Source organism: Microcaecilia unicolor, chromosome 14 (genome assembly GCF_901765095.1).
Source record: "Microcaecilia unicolor chromosome 14, aMicUni1.1, whole genome shotgun sequence".
Classification (NCBI taxonomy): Eukaryota; Metazoa; Chordata; class Amphibia; order Gymnophiona; family Siphonopidae; genus Microcaecilia; species Microcaecilia unicolor.
Window position 1 is genome coordinate 928,154 of NC_044044.1, and position 26,574 is coordinate 954,727.

The 26,574-nt window shown below is 43.7% G+C and overlaps 1 protein-coding gene across 4 annotated transcripts in view; it reads left to right on the forward strand.

The window, feature by feature from the left end:
* LOC115458247 (acetolactate synthase-like protein) overlaps nt 1-26,574 on the forward strand; it is a 211,830-nt gene that overhangs the window by 112,163 nt on the left and 73,093 nt on the right. For all 4 annotated transcript variants that reach the window (XM_030188108.1, XM_030188107.1, XM_030188110.1 and 1 more), the window contains exon 9: nt 3,813-3,949. In XM_030188108.1, coding sequence (XP_030043968.1) covers nt 3,813-3,949 — 137 coding nt within the window. The remainder of the gene's footprint in view (nt 1-3,812; nt 3,950-26,574) is intronic.

Consider the following 26,574-nt stretch of genomic DNA (forward strand, 5'->3'; position numbering starts at 1 on the left):
ATGAGCTGAGAAGGAGAGAGAAGAGTCAAAGATAACCCCAAGGTTTCGAGCTGAGGAGACGGAGAATGAGAAGAGCCATCAACAGAAATAGAAAATGGGGGGCGTGGGGAGGTGGGTTTGGGGGGGGGGGGGGGGGGAGAAATGAGAAGCTCGGTTTTGGTCATGTTTAATTTCAGGTGGCGTTGAGACATCCAGACAGCAATGTCAGACAAGCACGCTGAAACTTTGGTTTGGATGCAAGGTGAGATATCAGGGGTAGAAAGGTAGATTTGGGAGTCATCAGCATAGAGATGGTAGGAAAAGCCATGGGATGAGATTAATGAACCAAGGGAAGAAGTGTAGATAGAAAAGAGGAGGGGACCAAGAACAGAACCCTGAGGTACGCCGACAGGCAGAGGGATAGAAGTAGAAGAGGATCCACCAGAGTGAACACTGAAGGTGCGGAGGGAGAGATAGGAAGAGAACCAGGAAAGGACAGAGCCCTGGAATCCAAGTGAGGACAGGATATCGAGGAATATGCTGTGGTCGACAGTGTCAAAAGCAGCGGAAAGATCAAGAAGAATGAGGATGGAATAGAGACCTCTGGATTTAGCCAGTAATAGGTCATTGGAGACTTTAGTAAGTTGAGTTTTGGTTGAGTGGAGAGGGCGAAAACCAGATTGTAGTGGGTCAAGAATAGCATGTGAGGAGAGAAAATCAAGGCAGCGGTGGTGAACAGCACGCTCAAGTAATTTGGAGAGAAAAGGGAGGAGGAAGATGGGTCGGTAATTAGAGGGACAAGTAGGGTCGAGTGAAGGCTTCTTAAGGAGAGGTGTGACCACAGCATGTTTAAAGGCAGTAGGGACAGTTGCAGTGGAAATTGAGAGGTTGAGAATGTGACAGATAAAAGGAATAAGAGTAGATGAGATGGCATTAAGAAGGTGGGTGGGAATGGGATCAGAGGGAACAGGTGGTACATTTTGAGGAAGAAAGGAGAAGTGTAGTTTCCTCTATAGTAACTTCAGGAAAGGAGGAAAAGGAATGAGGGGAAGGAGAGAGAGGGGAACGGACTAGTGGAGGGAGAGGTGGCGAGGTAGAGAATTCAAGGTTTATCTTTTGAACCTTGTCATGAAAGAATTCAGCAAGGGTCTGAGGAGATAATGAAGGGGGAGTTGGGGGAGGGGGCACCTTAAGGAGAGAGTTCAATGTGGTGAAGAGAAATCGAGGGTTAGAGCCAAGAGAGTTGGTCTGTTGGATATAATAATCCTGTTTGGCGCATAAAAGAGCAGATTGGCAGGAGGTCAGCATGAACTTAAAGTGTAAGAAATCAGCAAGGGCCCGAGATTTCCGCCAGAGGCGTTCGGCGGAGCAGGTACAGGAACGTAGGTAGCGGATATTAGAAGTCAGCCAAGGTTGGGGTTTTGTACGCCTTATAGGGCGGGGTCATCAAAGGTGCAAGAGTGTCTAAGGCAGAGGATAGAGTATTGTTGTAAGAAGAAACAGCCTCGTTGACAGGCATGGATGGTGCCACAGTAGAGAGGAGGTTTGAAACATGGGAGGATAGAGCTGAAGGGTCAATATCGTGAAGATTCCTAGATAAATTAGCTAAGATAGGACGGGACTGGGAGGGAGGAGATTTAAGTGTGAAAGTTATAAGATGGTGATCAGAGAGGGGAAGATCAGAGGCAAGGAAACTAGAGGGTGAACAGTTGAAGGAGAAATTGAGATCAAGACAGTGACCATTTTGATGAGTGGGGGAGGTGGAGCATAGTTGGAGATTAAAGGAGGATGTTAAAGCGAGTAACTTGGAAATATAAGAGTTGGAAGGATCATTAGCAGGAATATTAAAGTCACCAAGGATGAGAGAGGGGGAGGAAGGATCATGGAAGAAGGCAAGCCAGGCATCAAAGTCACTGAGAAAGGATGAAAGGGACTTATCAGGGGGATGATAAATGACCGCTATTCGAAGAGGCAGAGGAGAGAAAAGGTGGATAGCGTGGACTTCAAAGGAGGAAAAACAGTGAGATTGAGGTGGAAGAAGGGTTGAAATCTGGAGGAGGGAGAGAGAAGTAGTCCAACACCGCCCCCGCGACCAGCAGGGCGAGGAGTATGTGAAAAAAGATAACCGCCATGGCAGAGGGCTGCGACTGAAGCAGAGTCATCAGGGCAGAGCCAGGTTTCTGTTATGGCGAGCAAATGGAGGTGACGCGAGATAAAGAGATCCTAGATGTAGGGGAGTTTGTTACAGATAGAGCGGGCATTCCATAGGGCGCAAGAGAAGGGCAGAGAAGAGGAGGGGTGTAGAGGAATAGAGATGAGGTTAGAGAGGTCGCGGTGAGATCTGTAGAGTTGGGATAATAGTTGGTGAGGAGGGCCAGGATTGGGATTGATGTCACCGGCTGAGAGTAAGAGAAGGAGTAGAGGAGAGTAGGAGAGGTGTGACCACGAAGGCGTCGAAGGCGAGAGGTATTTAGGTGGAATGGGGAAGGCAAAATGGAGGGAAGAAAGAGACTGAGATTAAACGCCAAGGGGAAGGAAGAGGGTAGGAGAGAAGGTGAGGTGATGAAGTCGATGGATGGGCAGTGAGTTCCTGTAGCGGAGAGAGGTAGGGGGTGAGGGAAAAGATTAGGAAGGGATAGGGCTAGGAAGAGAATGTGAATAGGGGCCATAAATGACTGAGGTACTTTAGCAACTGGGAAGAAGATTAGATGTAAAGAGAAAAATGCCCCGCGCGCCATTAGGCGCGAGGCACCTAGAGCGGAGGCCCTGAGTGGATTGGAGTGGACCTGGGTGTCACCCCGGAGAAGGCGTAAGGATATGCAGATGAGCTGCAAGTCCTCCACAGCACCTGAAAGGCAGCCGGTGGTAGAGCTGGGCACCTCTCAGCTGAGTAAAGGCTTACCAGGGGTTAGGCCGAAGCCAGCATTCCTCCCCCTGAGGGTCGCCTGATCCTAGCCAAAAAGCACCTGGAAACTCAGTGCACTTGTAGCGAGGGCCCTAGGAAGATCGGGGTGGACCTGGAGTCACCCCGGATACAGCTGTGAGGAAATGCAGAACGGCTGCAAGTCCTCCACAGCACCTGGTGGGAGTGCTGGGCACCTAGAGCGGAGGCCCTGAGTGGATCGGAGTGGACCTGGGTGTCACCCCGGAGAAGGCTGTAAGGATATGCAGATGAGCTGCAAGTCCTCCACAGCACCTGAAAGGCAGCCGGTGGTAGAGCTGGGCACCTCTCAGCTGAGGAAAGGCTTACCAGGGGTTAGGCCGAAGCCAGCATTCCTCCCCTGAGTGTCGCCTGATTCTTGTTATTGACTTCTAAAATTTGAAAATAATTGGTATATGTTTGTCCTCTCAATTGGGTCTCTCTTTGGATTCTAAGAAGCTGGGAAGAGTGCAGTAGGTAATTTGCAATAGGGGATTTTCCTCTTTCTCTTCTCTTTGGTTTCTGCTCTCATCATTTTTTTGATATTGGATCTCCCTATTTTGTGGAAAGTGTGGTGGTGGTATTTATTTGAGGTTTTTCCCTGTTAATTAGAAACTGAAAATACATAATGCGCTTGCCCGGAATCACAAGGAGCTGCAGTGGGACTCAAACCCAGTTTCCCAGGATCAAAGTCCACTACTACTACTACTATTTAGCATTTATATAGCGCTACAAAGCGTACGCAGCGCTGCTAACCACTAGGCTACTCCTCCACGCCATGTCACAAAATTAAAAGTCTTACAAAGCAGGAAGGAGAGCAATAGAAATGGAGAGCTGTGGCTAAGTTTTGAATTCTTGAGAATGGTGGCTACTAAGAATAAAAATATGATGGTGTCTCTCTTGTCATTTCCAGAACAGCCTTAGAGACTCTGAGGATTCCTTGCTTCTTGGGAGGTATGGCCAGAGGAATGCTGGGAAGAGACTGTCCATTTCACATTCGGCAGAACCGCAGGGAAGCTCTGAAGGATGCTGACCTTGTCATCCTAGCGGGTAAAAAAAAAAATTAGGGGTCTGCTTGTGTGATTATTTTTAGGTGATGATGTTTGTGTTTTAAGTGTCCAAAGTCTGACACTTTTAGAGGGTAATTTTATGAGCCATTTTTGTTATAATGTTATAAAATTAGATCATGCCTAAAAGTATATGTGGAACAAGCCTGCATGTACTTTTACATTGAGCTTGCACATGAGCAAAGTTTGGGTAGAGGATAGGCAGAGTCACTATGTATGTCTATTTACACGCACAAAAGTATGCATTAACATTTGCACCTGCTATGGGAGCTAGAGTAACTGGATTAAAAATTGGTTGAATGGAAGGAGACAGAGGGTAGTGGTAATTGGAGCTTACTCTGGAAAAAAAGGATGTTAGTGGAGTACCGCAGGGATCGGTCCTTGGGCCTGCTCTTTTTAGCATCTTTGTGAGCGATATTGCGGAAGGGCTGTCTGGTAAGGTTTATCTCTTTGCGGATGATACAAACTCTGCAACAGGGTGGACACCCTGGAGGGTGTGAATGACATGAGGAAGGACCTAGCGAAGCTGGAAGAATGGACCGATATTTGGCAACTAAGATTTAATCCCAAAAAATGCAGAGTCATGCACTTGAATCACAAGAATCTGAAGGAACAGTACAGTATAGGGGGTGAAGTGCTTCGGTGTACGAAGGAAGAGCTGGACTTGGGGGTGATTGTGTCTGATGACCCTAAAGCTTCCAAACAGGTAGAAAGAGCGACGGCCAAAGCCAAAAAGATGCTTGGGTGCATAAAGAGAGGCATGACCAGCAGGAAAAAGGAGGTGATGGTGACATTGTGTAAGTCTCTGGTGAGGCCCCATTTAGAATACTGTGTGCAGTTCTGGAGACCGCACCTATGAAAGATATAAACACGATGGAGTCGGTCCAGAGGGCAGCTACAAAAATTAGTAAGTGGTCTTGAACACAAAAAATATAGGGACAAGCTTATGAACCTCAACATGTATACACTAGAAGAGAGAGAGGAGACATTATAGAGATGTTTAAATATCAATATCTCAAGGGCATTTATGTACAGGAAGTGAGCCTTTTTCAACTGAAGTAGAGCTCTGAGGGGCATATGATGAAGTTGAGGGAATAGGCTCAGGAGTAATCTAAAAATGTTATTTCACGGAAAGGGTGGTGGAGGCATGGAATGGCCTCCTTGTGGAGGTTGTGGAGTCGAGGACTGTGTCAGAATTTAAAAAGGCATAGGATAAGCATATGGGATCGCTTAGGAAAAGGAAGAGTTAGGGGTTACAGAGGATGGGCAGACTGGATGGGCCTTATGGCCTTTATTTGCCGTCAAGTTTTTATTTATGCAGAATCTGTGCTAGTATTTTATAAAGTCTCATAGGCACCTTTGGGGACCATTTTCAAAGCACTTAGACATACAAAGTTCTATAGTAACCTATGGAACTTTGTAAGTCTTTGAAAATATGCCTCGATGTGTCTTAATACATTGGCAGAAAATGGAAGAAGGAACCGACTGAAAGTAATAAGAAACAGCATAAGGAATGTCAAGTCAAATGCAAAGCGCTGATAAGGAAGGCTAAGAGGGACTTCGAAAAAAAGATTGCATTGGAGGTAAAAACACATGGAGGCATATTTTCAAAGCACTTAGCCTTCCAAAGTTCCATAGGTTACTATGGAACTTTGGAAGGCTAAGTGCTTTGAAAATATGCCTGATAGTAAACATTTTTTTATTTATATTAAAAGCAGGAAGCTGGCAAAAGATTCGGTTGGACCGCTAGATGACTGAGGAGTAAAAGGGGCGATCAGGGAAGACAAAGCCTTAGCGGAGAGATTAAATGAATTCTTTGTTTCAGTTTTCCCTGAGGAAGATTTGGGTGAGATACCAGTGCCAGATATGGCATTCGAAGCTGACGAGTTGAAGAAACTGAATGAATTCTCTATAAACCTGGAGGATGTAATGGGGCAGTTCTACAAACTGAAGAGTAGCAAATCTCCTGGACCGGATAGTATTCATCCCACATAGAATTTAAAAAATGAACTTGCGGAGCTACTGTTAGTAATATGTAATTTATCCTTAAAATCGAGCGTGGTACCAGAAGATTGGAGGGTGGCCAGTGTAATGCTGATTTTTAAAAAAGGTTCCAGAGGAGATCCGGGAAATTATAGACCGGTGAGTCTGATGTCGGTGCTGGGCAAAGTGGTAGAGACTATTATAAAGAACAAAATTACAGAACATATTCAAATGCATGGATTAATGAGACAAAGCCAACATGGATTTAGTGAAGGGAAATCTTGCCTCACCAATCTACTACATTTCTTTGAAGGGGTGAACAAACATGTGGATAATGGTGAGCCCGGTTGATATTGTGTGTCTAGATTTTCAGAAGGCGTTTGACAAAGTACCTCATGAAAGACTCCAGAGGGAATTGGAGAGTCTTGGGATAGGAGGGTAGTGCTCTTTTGTGGATTAAACACTGGTTAAAAGATAGAAAATAGAGAGTAGGGTTAAATGGTCAGTATTCTCAATGGAGAAGGGTAGTTAGTGGGGTTCCCCAGGGGTCTGTGCTGGGACCGCTGCTTTTTAACATATTTATAAATGACCTAGAGATTGGAGTAACTAGTACATAAGTAATGCCATACTGGGAAAAGACCAAAGGTCCATCAAGCCCAGCAACCTGTCCCCGACAGCGGCCAATCCAGGTCAAGGGCACCTGGCAAGCTACCCAAACGTACAAACATTTTATACAAGTTATTCCCAAAATTGTGGATTTTTCCCAACTCCATTTAATAGCGATCTATGGACTTGCCCTTTAGGAAACCGTCCAACCCCTTTTTAAACTCTGCCAAGCTAACCACCTTCACTACATTTTCCGGCAACGAATTCCAGAGTTTAATTATGCGTTGGGTGAAGAAACATTTTCTCCTATTTGTTTTAAATTTACTACACTGTAGTTTCATCGCATGCCCTCTAGTCCTAGTATTTTTGGAAAGCGTGAACAGACGCTTCACATCCACCTGTTCCACTCCACTCGTTATTTTATATACCTCTATCGTGTCTCCCCTCAGCCATCTCTTCTCCAAGCTGAAAAGCCCTAGCCTCTTTAGTCTTTCTTCATAGGGAAGTCGTCCCATCCCCGCTACCATTTTTGTCGCCCTTCACTGCTCCTTTTCCATTTCTACTATATCTTTCTTGAGATGCGGCGACCAGAATTGAACACAATACTCAAGGTGCGGTCGCACCATGGAGCAATACAATGGCATTATAACATCCTCACACCTGCTTTCCATACCTTTTCCTAATAATACCCAACATTCTATTCGCTTTCCTAGCCGCAGCAGCATACTGAGCAGAAGGTTTCAGTGTATTATCAACGATGACACCCAGATCCCTTTCTTGGTCCATAACTCCTAACGTGGAACCTTGCATGACGTATAATTCGGGTTCTTTTTTCCCACATGCATCACCTTGCATTTGTTCACATTTGTTCACATTAAATGTCACCGGCCATTTAGCCGCCCAGTCTCCCAGTCTCTTAATTTTTCACAATCCTGTCGCGAGTTAACGACTTTGAATAACTTTGTGTCATCAGCAAATTTAATTACCTCGCTAGTTATGCCAATCTCTATATCATTTATAAATATATTAAAAAGCAGCGGTCCTAGCACTAACCCCTGAGGAACCCCACTAACTACCCTTCTCCATTGTGAATACTGCCCATTTAACACCACTCTCTGTTTCCTATCCTTCAACCAGTTTTTAATCCACAATAGGACATTTCCTCATATCCCATGACCCTCCAATTTCCTCTGTAGCCTTTCATGAGGTACCTTATCAAAAGCCTTTTGAAAATCCAGATTCACAATATCAACCGGCTCCCCTTTGTCCACATGTTTTTTTTACTCCTTCAAAGAATTGAAGTAAATTGGTCAGGTTTCCCCACACTAAAGCCATGCTGACTTGGTCTCAGTAATCCATGTCCTTGGATGTGCTCTGTAATTTTGTTTTTAATAATAGCCTCTACCATTTTCCCCGGCACCGACGTCGGACTCATCGGTCTATAATTTCCTAGATCTCCCCTGGAACCTTTTTTTAAAAATCGGCGTTCTTCCGATTTTTTTCCAATCTTCCGGTACCACACCCGATTTTAAGGATAAATTGCATATCACTAACAGAAGCTCCGCAAGCTCATTTTTCAGTTCTATCAGTACTCTAGGATGTATACCATCCGGTCCAGGACATTTGCTACTCTTCAGTTTGCTGAACTGCCCCCATTACGATTACGTCCTCCAAGTTTACTGTGAATTCAGTAAGTTTCTCTGACTCGTCCGCTTGAAATACCATTTCCGACACTGGTATCCCACCCAAATCTTCCTCGGTGAAGACTGAAGCAAAGAATTCATTCAATCTCTCCGCTACGTCTTTGTCATCCTTGATCGCCCCCTTTACCCTTCAGTTGTCCAGCGGCCCAACCGATTCTCTTGCTGTCTTCCTGCTTTTAATATACCGAAAAAAATTTTTACTATGTTTTTTTGCCTCTAATTCTGTCTTTTTTTTCGTAATTCTTCTTGGCCTTCTTTATCTGTGCCTTGCATTTGCTTTGACACTCCTTATGTTGCTTCTTATTATTTTCAGACGGTTCCTTCTTCCATTTTCTGAAGGCGTTTCTTTTAGCCCTAATAGCTTCCTTCACCTCACTTTTCAACCACGCCGGCTGTCTTTTGGACTTCCGTCTTTCTTTTGTAATTCGCGGAATATGTTTGGCCTGGGCCTCTAGGATGGTATTTTTGAACAGCATCCATGCCTGTTGTACAGTTTTTACCCTCTCAGTTACCCCTCTAAGTGCTTCAAACAGAGTGAAAAAGCTGGATCAGTAGCAGCAAAGCTTTCTGAGAGTCATAAGAATGCAATCCAGAGAAACAGGGATTACCTCTGCAAGGTGTGTAATATTGAATTACTTTCAAAACTCGGGTTACCTTTCCGAGGCCATGAAGAAGGAAGAGATTCCAATTTTAGAGGAAATTTTCGTGATTTCTGTGATTTTATTTTTTCAAACTATGACACAAGTTTCCAAAAAATGCGGGACTGTTATTTTAGTTACACAAGCCCAGAATTCCAAAATGAAATTGTACATATTTGTGCAGATTTATTTTGCAAACAAATTGTAGAGGCAGTGAATGAAACAGGCTTCTTTGCGATAATGGCAGATGAGGCCAGGTCTTTTAAGACAGAACAGCTTTCTGCTTGTATCAGATATGCAGAGAAACTTGAAATTCAGATGGGATTTATACTGCCATCAAGAGAGGTTTGGAAACAAGTGGAATGCAAAATATTCCAATTGTTGCCCAGTCTTATGATGGTGCTTGTGTTATGTCAGGACGTGTGACCGGAGTACAGCAGCGAATGAAAGAAGACCACCAGTTTGCAGTATGCATTCATTGCATGGCAGGGTAAATCGTAGTACTGTGGGATTTCTAACTGTGCTTGATAAACTTTACTCTGTCTTTGCTGAGTCGACCAATCATTAAAAGTTTATTGACATGCAGAAAGCATTAGGTCTGAACCAGAAAGAGATTGTGCAACCAAGTGAAACACGCTGGGCACATAAGTGGAGAAGTGTTTTTGCAGTTAAAACACAATATGCTGCCATGAATTGTCTAAAAGATCTGACAGAAAAAGGTGAAAAGTGGTCTGTGGAAGCAAGTGGCCTTTATCATCACATGACTACAGTATCATTCATTGCATGTTTGATTATCCTTGAAGACATAATGAAGATCATCCATGTTGCCCATAAAGGACTTCAGAGCACTGATATCACACTTGGAAAAGCTTCCTCTCTCATAGAAAAACTGAAAACACACTTTGAGAAATGCAGACAAGCTGATGACTGGAATGATTTATGGAAAGAAATCATAGCATTCTGTCAAAGTCGCAACATTGCATTATCAGATGAGGATTCTACAAAAAGAAAAAGAGCTTGTAAAACCTCAGTAGCTCTTCAATTTCTTTGTTACAACAACTCTGGGTCAAAGAGAACACAAAGAGCAGACACTAAGTAAAGATGAAACACAAACTACATCAACCACAGAAAGAAATAGGTGGCGTGAGCAGTTGTACTTCCCTGTTTTAGATGCCATAGTTTCTGAATTAGACAGACTATTCTCAAAAGAATCAGTGAAAATTTCTGAAGCCTGTGACTCTGTTTTAAGGTGTGACAAAACTGGCATCATCCACTCTTACAGAAATATGGAGATCTTCTAAAAATAAATCCTCATCTTGTGGCCGCAGAAATGAATATTCTTAACAATTCTCAAACTCCAGTCACCTTTGAAAGACTTCAAGAAGTGACTCCAATAATCAATCCTAACTACTACAAACTCATTCAGTTAGTGATAACATTCCCTGTTGGAACAGCTACATCAGAACGAAGGTTTTCAGCAATGAGACGGATTAGAAACTGGATGCGTTCAACTATGAGAGAAGATAGATTTTCAGCTTTGGCTCTTCTTCACATTGAAGCGGATTTAACAGCAAAGCTAAATCCAGAGAAGATTGTGGATGTTTATGCCAACAGGAAAGAAAGACGACTGCGTTTACATTAAGTTAAATTTTGCTTTTTTCACTATATATTCGTTGTTATGATTGTTACACACAAAAAAAATGGCCTCTATTGCATGCTGTATGAACTCTTTGGGCTATGTTTAGCTTCAGTTCCAGAGGTATGATTTTAGATTTTTGAAGCTGTACAGCTCTTAAGATGGTCAGTTTCATGATAGTTCTACAAATAGTGAAGGCCAGTTTTAGGATGACTTTTGATAAGGGCAAATGTGCAAAACAGAAAACTTCTCAACAGCTTGAGCAGGAAATAGCTAAGAGTAGATTAGAAGATGAAGATCTGACACAATGAAAAGAATAGAGAAGAGCATCGGCAATACATCAGAGACTGAGATAATCACCAAGCAGTGCACTCTGATTTATGAGTGAGGTTCATTCCTGTAACTAATGGAACTAACTACTCATCTGAAGACATTACTCTGTAAGGTAAGAAACTATTTGCTGTCAATTGTCAGCCATTTTGCCTCCTCAGTACTGCATTTCTACCTATAGAGCCTATGCATTTCTAAGGTCAACACAGTCATGATATGGGAAAGGGGGTGGGGAAATACTACTGGAGAGGAAGAGGGAGTGCTGGGTAAGGAGGGAGAAAGAGCTGTTTTGGGGGGGAATAACCCTAATGAATGTGTATGAACTATAAATGTATGCAAATGAATATGCTAATGTGCCCCGCCCCATCCTTTGCCCCCCCAAATGAAAACGTCAAACTGCGCCCATGGTAAATGGTCATATACTGTGATTATTTTATTCATTGAGATAAGCACTAGTTGAACGTAGAAGTTATTTATGGTTCCTACTTTGGAGATATTGCCTTTGTATATGATTTGTGATTTCTTATCACTGTTTTATGTTTTCTTTTTTTATTAATTTCTACTTTATATTTATTGCCCCTTCTTATGCAAGTTTTCATATGATCCTCTTCTACTTCTATCCCTCTGCCTGTCGGCGTACCTCAGGGTTCTGTTCTTGGTCCCCTCCTCTTTTCTATCTACACTTCTTCCCTTGGTTCATTAATCTCATCCCATGGCTTTTCCTACCATCTCTATGCTGATGACTCCCAAATCTACCTTTCTACCCCTTATATCTCACCTTGCATCCAAACCAAAGTTTCAGCGTGCTTGTCTGATATTGCTGTCTGGATGTCTCAACGCCACCTGAAATTAAACATGACCAAAACCGAGCTTCTCATTTTTCTCCCTAAACCCACCTCCCCACTCCCCCCGTTTTCTATTTCTGTTGATGGCTCTCTCATTCTCCCTGTCTCCTCAGCTCGAAACCTTGGGGTCATCTTTGACTCTTCTCTCTTCTTCTCTGCTCATATCCAGCAGATCGCCAAGACCTGTCGTTCTTTCTTTACAACATCCGTAAAATCCGCCCTTTTCTTTCTGAGCTCTCTACCAAAACCCTCATCCACACCCTTGTCACCTCTCGTTTAGACTACTGCAATCTGCTTCTTGGTGGCCTCCCACTTAGTCACCTCTCCCCTCTCCAATCGGTTCAAAACTCTGCTGCCCGTCTCGTCTTCCGCCAGGGTCGCTTTACTCATACTACCCCTCTCCTCAAGTCACTTCACTGGCTCCCTATCCATTTTGGCATCCTGTTCAAACTTCTTCTACTAACCTATAAATGTACTCACTCTGCTGCTCCCCAGTATCTCTCCACACTCGTCCTTCCCTACACCCCTTCCCGTGCACTCCGCTCCATGGATAAATCCTTCTTATCTGTTCCCTTCTCCACTACTGCTAACTCCAGACTTCGCGCCTTCTGTCTCGCTGCACCCTATGCCTGGAATAAACTTCCTGAGCCCCTACGTCTTGCCCCATCCTTGGCCACCTTTAAATCTAGACTGAAAGCCCACCTCTTTAACATTGCGTTTGACTCGTAACCACTTGTAACCACTTGCCTCCACCTACCCTCCTCTCCTCCTTCCTTTACACATTAATTGATTTGATTTGCTTACTTTATTTTTTGTCTATTAGATTGTAAGCTCTTTGAACAGGGACTGTCTTTCTTCTATGTTTGTGCAGCGCTGCGTACGCCTTGTAGCGCTATAGAAATGCTAAATAGTAGTAGTGGTAATTCTTTTATCAGCACCATTTTAGAAATCTCATGGAAGTCTGAATATAGACATTTTTGCCAAAACATCTAGAACCTGTGACATATTTTACAAATGCAGGGATGAACATAGCATATAATTGTATTGTAAAACTGGCATATTTCTGCCCCCAGAACAAGACATTGAAAAGCTGTCAAAAACATGGCACCTGAACAGCAATGACTCAAAATGTTGCCATGTGAAACATATATGGAGAAGTGTACCCAAGGGTCCTCATGATGCTGAAAATGACCCACACGAGGTCACACCATTATACCTTGCCCCTATAGGACAAGTGCATAGCATCCACAAGGTCTCCGCAGCATCTCTGGTGTCTTTTCAGTGCCTGCAGGGGAAAACATTAGCACCACCTGTGTCGGCAGTGCAGAACATGTAGTGTGTGAAAAACGTTTAGCACAGTAAAACATTTATTTATTTGGATAAAGGGGATGGGACGACTTCCCTATGAGGAAAGGCTAAAGCAGCTAGGGCTCTTCAGCTTGGAGAAAAGGCGGCTGAGGGGAGATATGATAGAGGTGTGTAAAATAATGAGTGGAGTTGAACGGGTAGATGTGAAGCGTCTGTTCACGCTTTCCAAAAATACTAGGACTAGGGGGCATGCGATGAAGCTACAATGTAGTAAATTTAAAACGAATTGGAGAAAAAGTTTTCTTCACTCAACATGTAGTTAAACTCTGGAATTCGTTGCCGGAGAAAGTGGTGAAGGGGTTGGACGGTTTCCTAAAGTACAAGTCCATAAACCGCTACTAAATGGACTTGGGAAAAATCCACAATTCCAGGAATAACATGTATAGAATGTTTGTACGTTTGGGAAGCTTGCCAGGTGCCCTTGGCCTGGATTGGCCGCTGTCGTGGACAGGATGCTGGGCTCGATGGACCCTTGGTCTTTTCCCAGTATGGCATTAATTATGTACTTATGTGGTAAAGGCGGTTAGCTTAGCGGAGTTTAAAAAGGGTTTGGACGGCTTCCTAAAGGAAAAGTCCACAGACCGTTATTAAATTAACTTGGGAGAAAATCCACTATTTCTGGGTAAGCAGTATAAAATGTTTTGTACATATTTGGGATCTTGCCGGGTATTGATTACCTGGGTTGGCCACTGTTGGAAACAGGATGCTGGGCTCAATGGACCTTTGGTCTTTCCCAGTATGGCAATACTTATGTACTTACAATTTTGCTTACATCTTTTTCAATAGTAGCTCAAGGTAAGTTACATTCAGGTACACTAGGGATTTCTCTGTCCCTGGAGGGCTCACAATCTAATTTTGTACCTGAGGCAGTGGAGGGTTAAGTGACTTGCTCAAGATCACAAGGAGCAGTAGTGAGATTTGACAAAATGTTCTGTACAAGCAAAACGTGTAGCAAGGCAGTGCAAAACGTTTTGCGCTGCCACGGGGAGCAAAACATTTACCAGCCAGCTTTTTTTTTTAATATATCAATTTTTATTGATAACACTTGAACATAATACATCAAATAATTCGAACAATACATAGGAGATGTCATCAAGCTTATAATTTTCCTCCCTCTTCCCCCAACTCCCCCCCCCCTCTATCCCCGCCCTCAACTCTTTCCCACTACCGGTTCTGTTAAGTTCAATATCTTGCTTCTCGCTACGGGTGTCAGAGTGTCCCAAAACGGGAGCCAGACTTTACAGAACTGGTCTCCTTTTTTTGAGGCTAAGTCTCCCACTTTTTTCTTTTCTAGCATACAGCATTGCATCATGGCTCCTCGCCATTGTGGTGTTCCAGGTGGATCTGGTTGTAGCCACAATTGTAGTATGGTGCGTTTGCCCATCAAGATTACTCTTTTCAAGAACTCTTTAAGTCCCTCCGGTGACTTGCCACGAATCCTATAGACATCAAATAGCTGTCCTGGCGTTGGTTGCCAGCGAATGTTCCACATTTGCGATACTTGTTGTCCCAGTTTTATCCAGAAGGGGGTCACTTTTGAGCAATACCAAAACATATGCCCTAGGGAGGCTCCCACAGTTCCACATTTTGGGCAGTCGTCTGTTGTTCTCAGGGTTGCCTTATAAGCCCTGTGTGGTGATATGTACAGTCTCATGAGAAATTTGTAGTGCATTTCCTGCCAAGTCACATTCTCTGTCACTCGATACACACCCATTAAGCACAGTTTGATCTGTTCTGGGTCCGGTTTCCACCGCAGCTCCTGATGCCATTGTTGTGACACTTGCGTGTAGTCCAGTGTCCCCTGTAAATCTCTCAGATGATGGTGGAAATACTTAAGCGGTACTTTTAGCTGTGCTTCCAGGCCCAGCATCTCACTCATGGATTCCCATACTTGCTGAGTAAGAGCCAATGCCGGCAATGTTCGTATGTAATGTTTGAGCTGCATATATTGGAAATAGTCTTTCTGTCCAAGTCCGAATTCTGCGCACAGGGCCTGGAATGTTTTAATGGTCCCTGTCTCAGACACCACCTGAAATAAGTATTTAATACCACAAATCTCCCATTTCCTAAACAAAGCAGATTTCCCCCCCTCTGGGAATGCTAGGTTACCTTTAATGGGTAGTAGTGGAGACACTACACTGTTCCATTTGTTTTTCTTACTCAACCATTTCCATGTTTTCCGCAAAGGGTTCAATAGAAATCAATATGGGCCCAGGTTTGGGAGTTCGTCTGATGGGGCATGCAGCCAGTAAGCAAATCCCATTGGGGCCAACAGCAGGGTTTCCACTTTCATGCAGGAGAAAAACTCCCTTGAGCGGAACCAGTCCGATAAGTGCCTCAAATTACAGGCGATTGGTATAAGTTTTAAGTCAAGTAGCCCCAGCCCCCCTTTTAGACAAGGCCTCATAAGTTTATGTAATCTAATGCGTGCACGTTTTCCCTGCCATAAGAATGTTGTAAGGGTTTTGTGTAGCCACCTCTCCTCTTTATATCCCAATATAGCAGGAATCATCTGGAAGATGTATGTCCATTTGGGAAAAATAAATATGTTATACATGGTGATTCTTCCCCTCAAAGACAGAGGTAGGCCCTGCCATCCCTGCAGAGCTTCTTTTGTATGCCTCTTCAAAGGGTCCATATTCTCTTTGTACAGATTTGTTAAATCCCTCGGTACATTAACCCCTAGGTACTTGAGCGTGCCCGCAGCCCATTGAAAAGGGAAGGGGCCCTCCCACTCCTTTTGCACTGTTTCCTGTACTGAAAGGGCTAATGATTTTTGCAAATTTAATTGTAACCCTGAGTAAAATCCAAATTCGTCTATGACTTCTAGTAGGCGTTGGACTGAGGTCTTCGGCTGGGTAAGTGTAAGGAGCATATCGTCAGCGAAGGCCAGTGTTTTTATTAATGTCCCGTGTAGTGTGACTCCCTGTATGTCCGGGTCTAGTAGCATTGTGCGCAAGAGTGGCTCTAAGTATAAAAGGAACAATAGAGGGGATAATGGGCATCCCTGCCTGGTGCTGCGCTCCACTCTAAAGGGTTTAGATCTGGTGCCATTTATTAATATTTGGGCTGTGGTATTTTTGTATAGTGTTTTCGTGGCATCTAAAAACCAGCCATCCAAGCCCGTGTGTTCAAGTACCTGGAACATGTAATCCCAGTTAACTTTATCAAACGCTTTGGCTGCATCTAGGCTAACCAATAAGAGAGGATCTCCTGTAGCCTGCCCATACGCCACTGCTAAGAGGGCTTTTCGTACCTGTTGAACCGCCTGACGGCCCTTAACAAACCCTACCTGGTGTTCCCCGATCAACATTGGCATGTGATACATCAGTCTATTCGCCAGTATTCGGGACAGGATCTTGACATCAACATTAATAAGGGAGATGGGTCTATAAGATTCTACTTGATCTTTAGGTTTACCCGGCTTAGGAATTAAGGTAATCAACGCTTCGTTCTCTCTGGGCGAAAAGGATCCCCTAGCAACCACTGCATCTAAATAGTCCGCCAACGCTCCACACAGTTGTGGTGTCAGCATTTTATAATATTCATTGGAGAAGCCGTCCAATCCTGGTGCTGATCCTATTTGTAAGGCTTTTATTACTTTAAATACTTCTTGTGTTTGTAGGGGCGCAGATAATATTTGACGGGCTTCCTCTGGCAATCGTGGCATTTTTGCATCTTCTAAATAATCTTTAGTCAGGGGCCCTTGGACCCTATTTTTGGGAGTATACATCTGCGTAAAGTGTTCATAGAATGTATTTACTATATCTTGTAATTGGTTAAGTTTGTCTCCCTTAGAGTTTTCAATCACTGGGATAAATCGCTGTGCAGTGGTTGCCTTTGCCACCCTTGCCAATAGTTTCCCAGATTTATTCCCAAATCGCTGAAAATTTAGGCGTCGCGCTGTTAATTGTTTCTTTGCTTGCTCATGTATCAGGGAATTTAATGCTACTAGGGCAGCTGACATTGAGTCTCTATTGGCTATTGTTGGGTTACTCAAGTATTTCCTCTTGGCCTTCACATATACTGTTTCTGAATGTAGTATCCCGGCCGCCAAGCGCTTTTTCCTAGCACACTGAAATGCTATTACTTCTCCCCTCATAACCGCCTTAGAGGCTTCCCAATATGTTATAGGTGAGTCACATGATATCAGGTTTGTATCTTCGTATAATTGCCATTTTTCTTGCAGGTGAGCTAGCAGTTGTTTATCCTGATACAAATATGCAGGGAATCTCCATTTATTACCCTCTCCACCACCCCCACCTACGTTAATTTCCACCCAGATCATGTTATGGTCCGATATTTCCATAGGGCCGATAGTGGCTTTCTGGACTTTAAAGAACCAGGATTGTGATATCAGTATGTAATCAATTCTAGACCAGGAAGAATGTACTTTAGACTGATGTGTATAGTCCTTTGTGGTAGGGTGGAGGGCACGCCACGGGTCAATTAATTGGAGATGTTTACAGAGCGCTGGAATCCCTTTCCCTTTGCCCGACCCTGGGATAGCTGTGGGTGAGGATCTATCCAGACTCGGGTCTAGTACTTGGTTGAAGTCTCCCGCCCATATCCAGGGGGCATCATTATATTGCAGTCCTAGTGCTATAAGGGTCTGGAAAAAATTTGGGCTATAAGCATTTGGGGCATATATTGCACAGATGTAAAACTTTTGCCCTTGGTAGTTTATCTGTAAAAGTACAATTCGTCCCTCAGTATCTCTGTGGATTAATTTGGTTGTGCAAGGTAATCCCTTACGGATGAGTATTACTACCCCGCTCTTCCTATTACCCGAAGAGGAGAAGTGGCTTTCACCCACCCATTGTTGACAGAGTTTTTCGTGTTCTATGTCAGACAACTTTGTTTCCTGTAAGCAGGCAATATCTATACCTTGCCGCTTTATCTGGGTCAAGATTTTATATCGTTTTACAGGGGACGTGATACCTGAAACATTCCATGATAATATTTTAAGTCCAGATCGACTAATCTTTTCTTTGTTTCATTGAAACTATTATAAATATCATCAAGGTAGTCTTCCGGGAGCCCAGCCTCCCCCGGGGGGTGTATGATTTAATGTGTAGTTTAATGTTTAGGAGAACTTGCATTATCCCTAACACTCCATATGCAAGAACAGACATTATTAAGAACCTCCCCTCTATTTTGCTACGTATCACCACTCCTATCACTTCCCTCCCATCCTCTCCCACCCCCCTCCCTCCCTCCCTCCCTATACCTAAACCCCTTTCCTCCCCCCCTTGTTCCCAAAGTTGCCTCGAGATGGATAACCCCATCCAGGCAGAGTCACAGCGTGCCGGTTCCCCGCTCACCCCCAGGCCCCTCAATGTTACAATTAAACTTATAACGTTATAACCTCTATGTATAAAGTCTTTACATTATTGTTTATCCCGTCAGGACAGTTCAATCAATCACAAGTTATGCTCACCACCACATGTCCAAAACCGGATCAAGCCGGTGCTTCCTGACTTTTCAATTCTTGGTTAATATATTGCAGTGCTGAGTGTTCTGATGTGAAGGATATCCATTTCCCATTTTTCAGGATTTTTAATGTAGCAGGGTAAAGTAGCATAAATCTGGTGTTTTGTTCAATCAAAGCTGTGCACACCGGATGGAATTTTCTTCTTCTTTCTTGTATGCTGGCTGAGTAATCTTGAAATATGCGGATCTGGGCACCCGCGTAGGTTAGGGAGTCTCTTTTCTGACGGAATCCCTGTAGAATTTCTTCTTTATGGATATAATTGTGAACTTTCATAATTACTACTCTGGGTTTTGATCCATTTTGGCGTGGTTTCCCCAGCCTGTGTGCTCTTTCAATGCATAGTGGGCCTCTGCTGTCTGAGATAGCAAATTCTTTAGAAAGCCAACTTTCAAGCAATGTACCCAGGTTTTTATCAGGAATTGTTTCGGGCAGGCCCACCAGCCTAAGATTACATCGTCTTGCTCTGTTCTCCAGTTCATCCAGCTTCTCCTCTTGGACAGCCAGGCGTTTCTTAAGATTGGAAAGTTCTGGTTCATGTTGTTGCCAAGTCTCTTCAATTTCGGAGACTCTCTTTTCCACCTCCGCGGTTCTGCTAGCGATCTCACCCAGCCGGCCATCTAATTTCTCCAGCTTCCCCTCTAATGTAATGAATCGGGGTTCCAGCGCTGTACTCACTGCCGCTACTAATTGCGCAAGCTGTCTGGCGGTAAATTCAGCCTCACCTCGCGGCGATGCGGCCGCCATCTTGGATTCGCCGCTCGCTACCGGGAGCTTTTCTTTTTCGTTCTTCGAGCTCTTCCTCGTGCTTCCTAGCGGCATGGGAACGAGGAATGGGTCCATACACCTTCCGCAACACTTTGACGGGACTAAGTTGGTGTTTTTGAGGTTAGTTTAGTTCGTAGGGCGCCGGGAGCGAGCAGGGTCCGCGGAGCAGCACAGAAGCGTTGCTACTGCTCCAACTGCATCACGTGATCCCCCCACCAGCCAGCTTTTTAAAAAAACTTTAATCAGCACTGCACAGAAATGGAACAAGGTACATATAATACACTGTTAACAAATACAATATAAAAGACATGAAATCACAGAAAAGCAATTGAAATAAAAAGAATGTTGTACCTTCCAAATCTATAAACTCTGGCTCCCCGGTGGTGGAGACAGATACTGAGCCAATGATAAGTATTAGTAGTAGATAAGCAGCTGGCTTTGTAAAATAGAAAACATAGATGTGTTGTAGCCCTAGTCGTTTGTTACTGCCTGCACTTTCAGAAACTTGGATTTAGTAAATAGTAACATTTATAGCCCTCCCACCTAGACCTTTTTGTAAGGCATATTGAAACATCATGCTTCCCGTTTTTGAACATTGAGTTTGGCGTTGGCTCACCTGCATATTTGAATGCAAGCAGTTTAAATTGGTGCTGCAGCAATTACCCCGGATGTTGGTTGTTGACCGAAATGCCGTTTGTTTGATGTGGGCATCAGGTGTTCTGGTGTCAGTTTTCCAGTGTTGAGTGCAGCCTGCATTTTTGAAAGCTAAGTAGTCTCTTCGTTTTGTTCATAAATATATTTTCCTGCCTGTGTTTTGTTGCTCATGCTTGCAGCCTTGAAAGTTTTGAAAGTAAAGCTTTCTTTGTGCTTATAAAAATTGATTAAGGTTTATGAAAGATTTTTTAATATATTTATTTAATACATTTACAGTGAAACCTCGATTTTCGTTGATAATTTGTCCAAAAAATATCGACGAAAACCAAGGCAACAAGCAATTTTTCTTCTAAATTCTTTTAAATGAATAAAAAAGACTAGTGTATAGAATAAATGAACATTTAAAATGGCATTTACCTTTCTGAAGACTCTTCTTGGTGTATGGAAGATGGAGAGAGAGGAGCAGAGATTATTGTTTGGAAGGGGGACCCCTCTCCATAAGGACACTATCTGGGGGGGTCACTTCCCTTCTTGTTCTTTTGGCACTATCTGGGGGGGGGGGGTCACTTCCCTTCTTGTTCTTTTGGCACTAGGACCAGCTTCAGAGTCTGTGGACCCATGCCGCACTTCCCTTCTTGTTCTTTTTGCACTATCTGGGTGGGGGGGGGGGGGTCACTTCTTTTCTTGTTCTTTTAGCACTAGGACCAGCTTCAGAATCTGTGGACCCATGCCGCACAAGAAAGCTGTCCAAAGAGGTTTGTTTCTGTCGCCTCTTTAAGATTTGCTTAAAATGGGGCAAGCCATTGTCATTAAACAAGTTGCAGACACGGCTTGCAACAGCTTTGTCTGGGTGATTTTTCTCCACAAACACCTGTACTTTACTCCACATGGAGAAGATGTCCTTAATCTCTGAAGAAGGCACATTCTCTCCTGTCTCTTCCTCCTTATCCGAAGCAACTTCTTCATCTGCCGTCTGTTGCACTTCTAGTTGAAGGTCTTGCAACTCTTCAGTGGTTAGTTCTTCACTGTGGTCATCCACCAACTCTTCCACATCCTCACCACTCACCTCCAAACCCATGGACCTACCCAAATAAACAATTGACTGCACAACATGTGTAGGGTCATCAGGTGAAGGATCTTACCCTTCTATATCTCTCTCATGCACACAAACTGGCCATAATTTCTTCCAGCCACAGTTTATCGTCCTGGATGTCACTCCCTGCCAAGCCTTATCTATGAGGCTGATGCAGTTGAGAATGTTGAAATGGTTTTTCCAGAACTCTCTCAAGGACAATGTCACCTCAAAGCACCTTTGAAACAATGCTTTTGTGTACAGTTTCTTGAAATTGGAAATGACATTCTGGTTCATGGGCTGGATGAGTGGTGTGGTATTAGGGGGCAAGAACTTCACAGTGATAAAACTGAACTGCTCCAACAGTGCATCTTCCAAACCTGGAGGATGTGCAGGAGCATTGTCCATTAACAGGAGGCACTTAAGGGGCAAATGATTTTCCTGGAGGTATTTTTTCACACTCGGGCCAAATACTTTATTCATCCACTCCATGAAAATTGCCCTCGTGACCCATGCTTTCTTGTTTGCCCTCCACATCACACACAATTTACTTTTGATCACATTGTTTCTGCTAAATACTCTAGGAGTTTCTGAATGGTACACCAGTAAGGGCTTCACTTTACAATCACCACTAGCATTACCACATAACAAAAGATTTAGCCTATCTTTCATAGGCTTATGTCCTGGCAGTGCCTTTTCCTCCTGTGTAATGAACGTTCTCTTTGGCATTTTCTTCCAAAACAGGCCAGTTTCTTCACAGTTGAAGACTTGTTGGGGGATGAATCCTTCAGCCTCTACGTAATCTTTGAATTCAGACACAAGTGGCAAGTGATTGATGAACAATATAGAGCTTGGATTTGGAATAGCTCTATATAAGAGATTCCATAGCTCCTGTTAATAACATCTGATGCCCCTTTGTCCTATGTTAAAAATAATGTGTAGAGTCTTGCCACTTTATTATTACTTCTAGATTCTTTTGTTGTTTTTCCTGTGGAGTATGCATTTTTCCCCTTTATATTTAAATAAATATATAGTCTCTGGCAGAAGCTGCACGGGAAGGTTTGTACTGGCTCCAAAGCATCAGTTCTTGACCCGCAAGGAAAACCTCACCTCAGAAGAGGGAGGTGGACGTGGGTGGGGGAGGGGGAGTTCTGAGAACTGCAAATATCTTTTTGTTGTGGCAGCGCCTATTCTACACATGAGTTGGGATTGTGCAGAATGATGAACATGCTGAGAACCAGACAGGATCACAGAAGGGACTCACTGCACCGAGGAAGGGGATAGGTGAAGGACAAGAATTATTTGATACATGGAATGTTAAGGAGGAGTTTGGAGAAGGGTTGGGTCCCGGAAGGATGGAAGAAGGCAGTTGTGTGGCCAATTTTGAAAGATAAGGATAGTTTGGGTGAGACAGACTGTAGACCGATTTCTAACTTGTGTATCCCTGCAAAATTGTGAGAAGTGAGAGGAGTTCACCATACTGGATAAGGGCGGTATATCAGTGGTAATAAATAAAATGAAATGTTGTGCCAGCTGAGTAAGTTGGAGTTGTTCAGTCCCTTGCAGTCCGGGTTAAGAGAGGGGTATTAGACTGAGAAGGAATAAAGTGATTTTGAATGTGGCCCAATCTAAAGCTTGTTGGTTGACTGGCCATCTGCATTGCCCTATAATTATGCCTTCATTTTGGGAGGGTCGGCTTAGTATGTCAGATTCTTTTTGCTATTTGGGAGTGATTTTGAATGCTAAGTTATGGTTTGAGCAGCAATTTGCTCGGGTGTTGCGGTCTGTTTTTTTGTTTTGAGAATGTAACATGTGGTCAAACCTTATTTTGATAGTACCAAATTTCATATGTTTTTACATTCATTGGTCATCTGTAAACTTGATTATGGGAATGTGGTTTATTAAGGAATCCCGTGGTGTTTAAAATATTTAGATCACTGCAAAATGCAGCCATTTGTCTGCTAGGAGGAGTGGGAGAGATCATGTTACCCCTTTATATGTTCATTTCCACTGGTTACTGGTGGAGTATTGGCCTTTATATAAAGTTTTGACTGATGCACAAGGGTTCTCCTTTTATTTAAAATCTATGATTAATCCTTATAGGCCCAGTAGGGGTGGTTGGGAGGAGGGGATAGTGCTGGGCAGACTTATACGGTCTGTGCCCTGAAAAAGACAGGTACAAATCAAGGTAAGGTATACACATGAGTTCATCTTGTTGGGCAGACTGGATGGACCATGCAGGTCTTTTTCTGCCGTCATCTACTATGTTACTATGCTAATGCTTCGTTGTTAGCTCTCTCGGATTCGTCCCTTGCTTGTTTGGTTACTAAGGCCAGTGCCTTTCTTTAGTGGGCTCCAGTTTTATGGAACCAACTTCCTCTACAGTTGCAGATGGAAGAGTCTTTTCAGCAATTTAAAGTTATGCTGGAATCATATGTTTTTCAAAAGGTGCTTGGCTAGCTGATCTAGGATGATGGTAGTTGTAGACCTGCAATTACTTTTGTTTTTAATTGTTATATTTGCGCCCTTTGTGTACTTTCCTATTACCTATGGCAGTGATGGCGAACCTATGGCACGCATGCCAGAGAGGGCACGCAGAGCCCTCTCTGTTGGCACGCGCGCCATCGCCTCAGCCAGTTCCAGCCTCCCCACCCCGCCCTCCGAGCACCAGGGCCCACCTCCGAAAAAAAGTCATACCTGGTCGGGGTTAAGGCGGCGTCGGCGGCAGCAGCAGTAGTGAAAAGCGTGCTGACTCGGCACGCCTTCAGCCTTCCCTTCTGTCTCTCAAGCTCTGGTCCCGCCCTCATTTCCTGTTTCCGCAAGGGCGGGACCACAGCTTGAGAGACAGAAGGGAAGGCTGAAGGCGTGCCGAGTCAGCACACTTTTCACTGCTGCTGCTGCCGCCGACGCCGCCTTAACCCCGACCAGGTATGACTTTTACATTTCAGAGGGGGGCCCTGGTACTCAGACGGAGGAAGGGCAGGCTGCTCTGGAAAAGCTTTTATCTTTGACGCCATTGGTTTTCCTTGTCAGACCAGCCTCCATGTAAGGTTGCTGGTGTGTTTTCACTATGACAGCACTGCAGGATTAAATAAAACACCGTTCCATTTGTGGGGCACAAAGATTGGCTACCACATTAGTAGGAAAATGCTGATAGGAGAGAGTCACTGAATAAGCAGCATTCTGGTTCCTCCCACGAAAACCCTGGAACTGGGAGGGAGGGAGAGGGGGGGATCCCTGGAACTGGGAGGGAGAGGGGACCCTGTGGAACTCAGAGGGAGGGGGGATCCTGTTGAATTGGGAGGGAGGAGGACCCTGTAACTCGTGGGAAGGTGGAGGGGGGATGAGGGGGTAGGGGGAATGGCACTTTGCGATAAATAATTAGATTTTGGGTTGCTGTTTAGGCACTCAGTCTCTGAAAGGTTCGCCATCACTGACCTATGGCATTTGTTTTGTATTTTATGTGATTTTATTTATTTTATATTGTAAACCACTCTGACGTTTTGTAGAAGGGTGGTATATCAAGATTTTTAAAACTATTAAACTATATTGCATAGCATAGGCGCCGACTCTGTGGGTGCTGTGGATGCTCGAGCACCCCCAATATTTTGAAACCTGCCCTCCTTGCTTTCCTGCAGCTCAGCCAGCGCTTAAAACTGATTTTACCTGCCTGAACGGCAGTGAAAGCAGAGCAGAGCAGGCTCGCCTCTTCAGTCTTCTCCTTCCCTCTCTCAGCGTCCCGCCCTTGCGTAAACAGGAAATGAGGGCGGGACGCTGAGAGAGGGAAGGAGAAGACTGAAGAGGCGAGCCTGCTCTGCTCTGCTTTCACTGCCGTTCAGTCAGGTAAATCAAAGTAATAGATTTTAAACTAATAGGAGGTAGAAAAAAGTTTAATTTGTGTCGTCCTCTTATTTCGTGAAAAAATGTGTCTTTGAAAGTGAGACTAAAGTGTCCTAAGGGCTCATGTTTAGGGTTATTTTTTTTCTTTTCAGTTAATGGCCATGGTTCTAAACCTTTGTCTCCTTGTTTGAGTTTTACATGAACTCAGATTTGAATATTATTTGTCTTAATGTTTTTAATAAATTTCTCCTGCCTTGTCTTCATTACATATTGCTGTACATTCCTTGAACTCCTGCCTACACCCCTCAAACAGACTGCAAGCACTGAGTCTTTCCCTATTAAATGGTGCTCTGTTTTATCTCTGGCTGCTGTTACAAATGTTTAAAAAGGTCAAATGTCGTTTGAACCTTAAACTGCTGTGACACATAACTGATGAGAAACCAAAAGGAGATTGTGCAATGGCAAGAAAAACATTTTTTGTTCTCTGTTTTAAAATTTTAATTGAAATACTAAAGAAGATTTTATGGTTCTTGTAGCCAGAGAATGTAGAAAAATCACTTTGCATTTTGGAAAGGGAAATGGGACTTGATATACCACCTTTCTGAGGGTTTTTTTTGCAACTACATTCAAAGCGGTTTACATATATTCAGGTACGTATTTTGTACCAGGGGCAATGGAGGGTTAAGTGACTTGCCCAGAGTCACAAGGAGCTGCAGTGGGAATTGAACCCAGTTCCCCAGGATCAGAGTCCGCTGCACTAACCACTAGGCTACTCCTAGCCTGTTCAGAAGTTTGGGCAGACATTAACAAGGATCTTGGCAGAGTTAGTGTCTTTGTGCTGCACTTTTAATAGGAGTGGTAGGTTAAGCCTTATTCGTTTACTATTGGAACCAGCTGCTCCTGAGCTTTGTGTAGTAGACTATACATTGTATTCTGAGCATAATTTGAAAAATGGTGGTTGCACCATAAATAGTAAAATATGCACAGTGTTTCCTCTGAAATACAATCTCAAATGAGAAAAGGATGAAATATAGAATAAAAAGCACAGAATTTATTGCTCCTCACAGAGCCTCAGTGCTGCTTTATGTCTTGGAACATGGTATGTGGAGAAAGTGCCCTGCAAAATCAGACAGGGTTCTGTATAAATGTGTGGTATGGTTACTCTTCACCTGTGCCACACTGCAGTGAACACAGAATGATGGATGCATCTGATTCTAGATTGTAAGCTCTTTGAGCAGGGACTGTCTTTCTGTATATGGTGTACAGCGCTGCGTATGCCTTGTATCGCTATAGAAATGACATGATAGAGGTATATAAAATAATGAGTGGAATGGAACAGGTGGACGTGAAGCATCTGTTCACGCTTTCCAAAAATACTAGGACTAGGGGGCATGCGATTAAACTACAGTGTAGTAAATTTAAAACAAATCGGAGAAAATATTTCTTCAACCAACGCATAATTAAACTCTGTAATTCGTTGCCGGAGACTGTGGTGAAGGTGGTTAGCTTAGCAGAGTTTAAAAAGGGATTTAGACGGTTTCCTAAAGGACAACTCCATAAACTTCTACTAAATGGACTTGGGGAAAAATCCACAATTCCAGGAATAACATTTATAGAATGTTTGTAAGTTTGGGAAGCTTGCCAGGTGCCGTTGGCCTGGATTGGCCGCTGTTG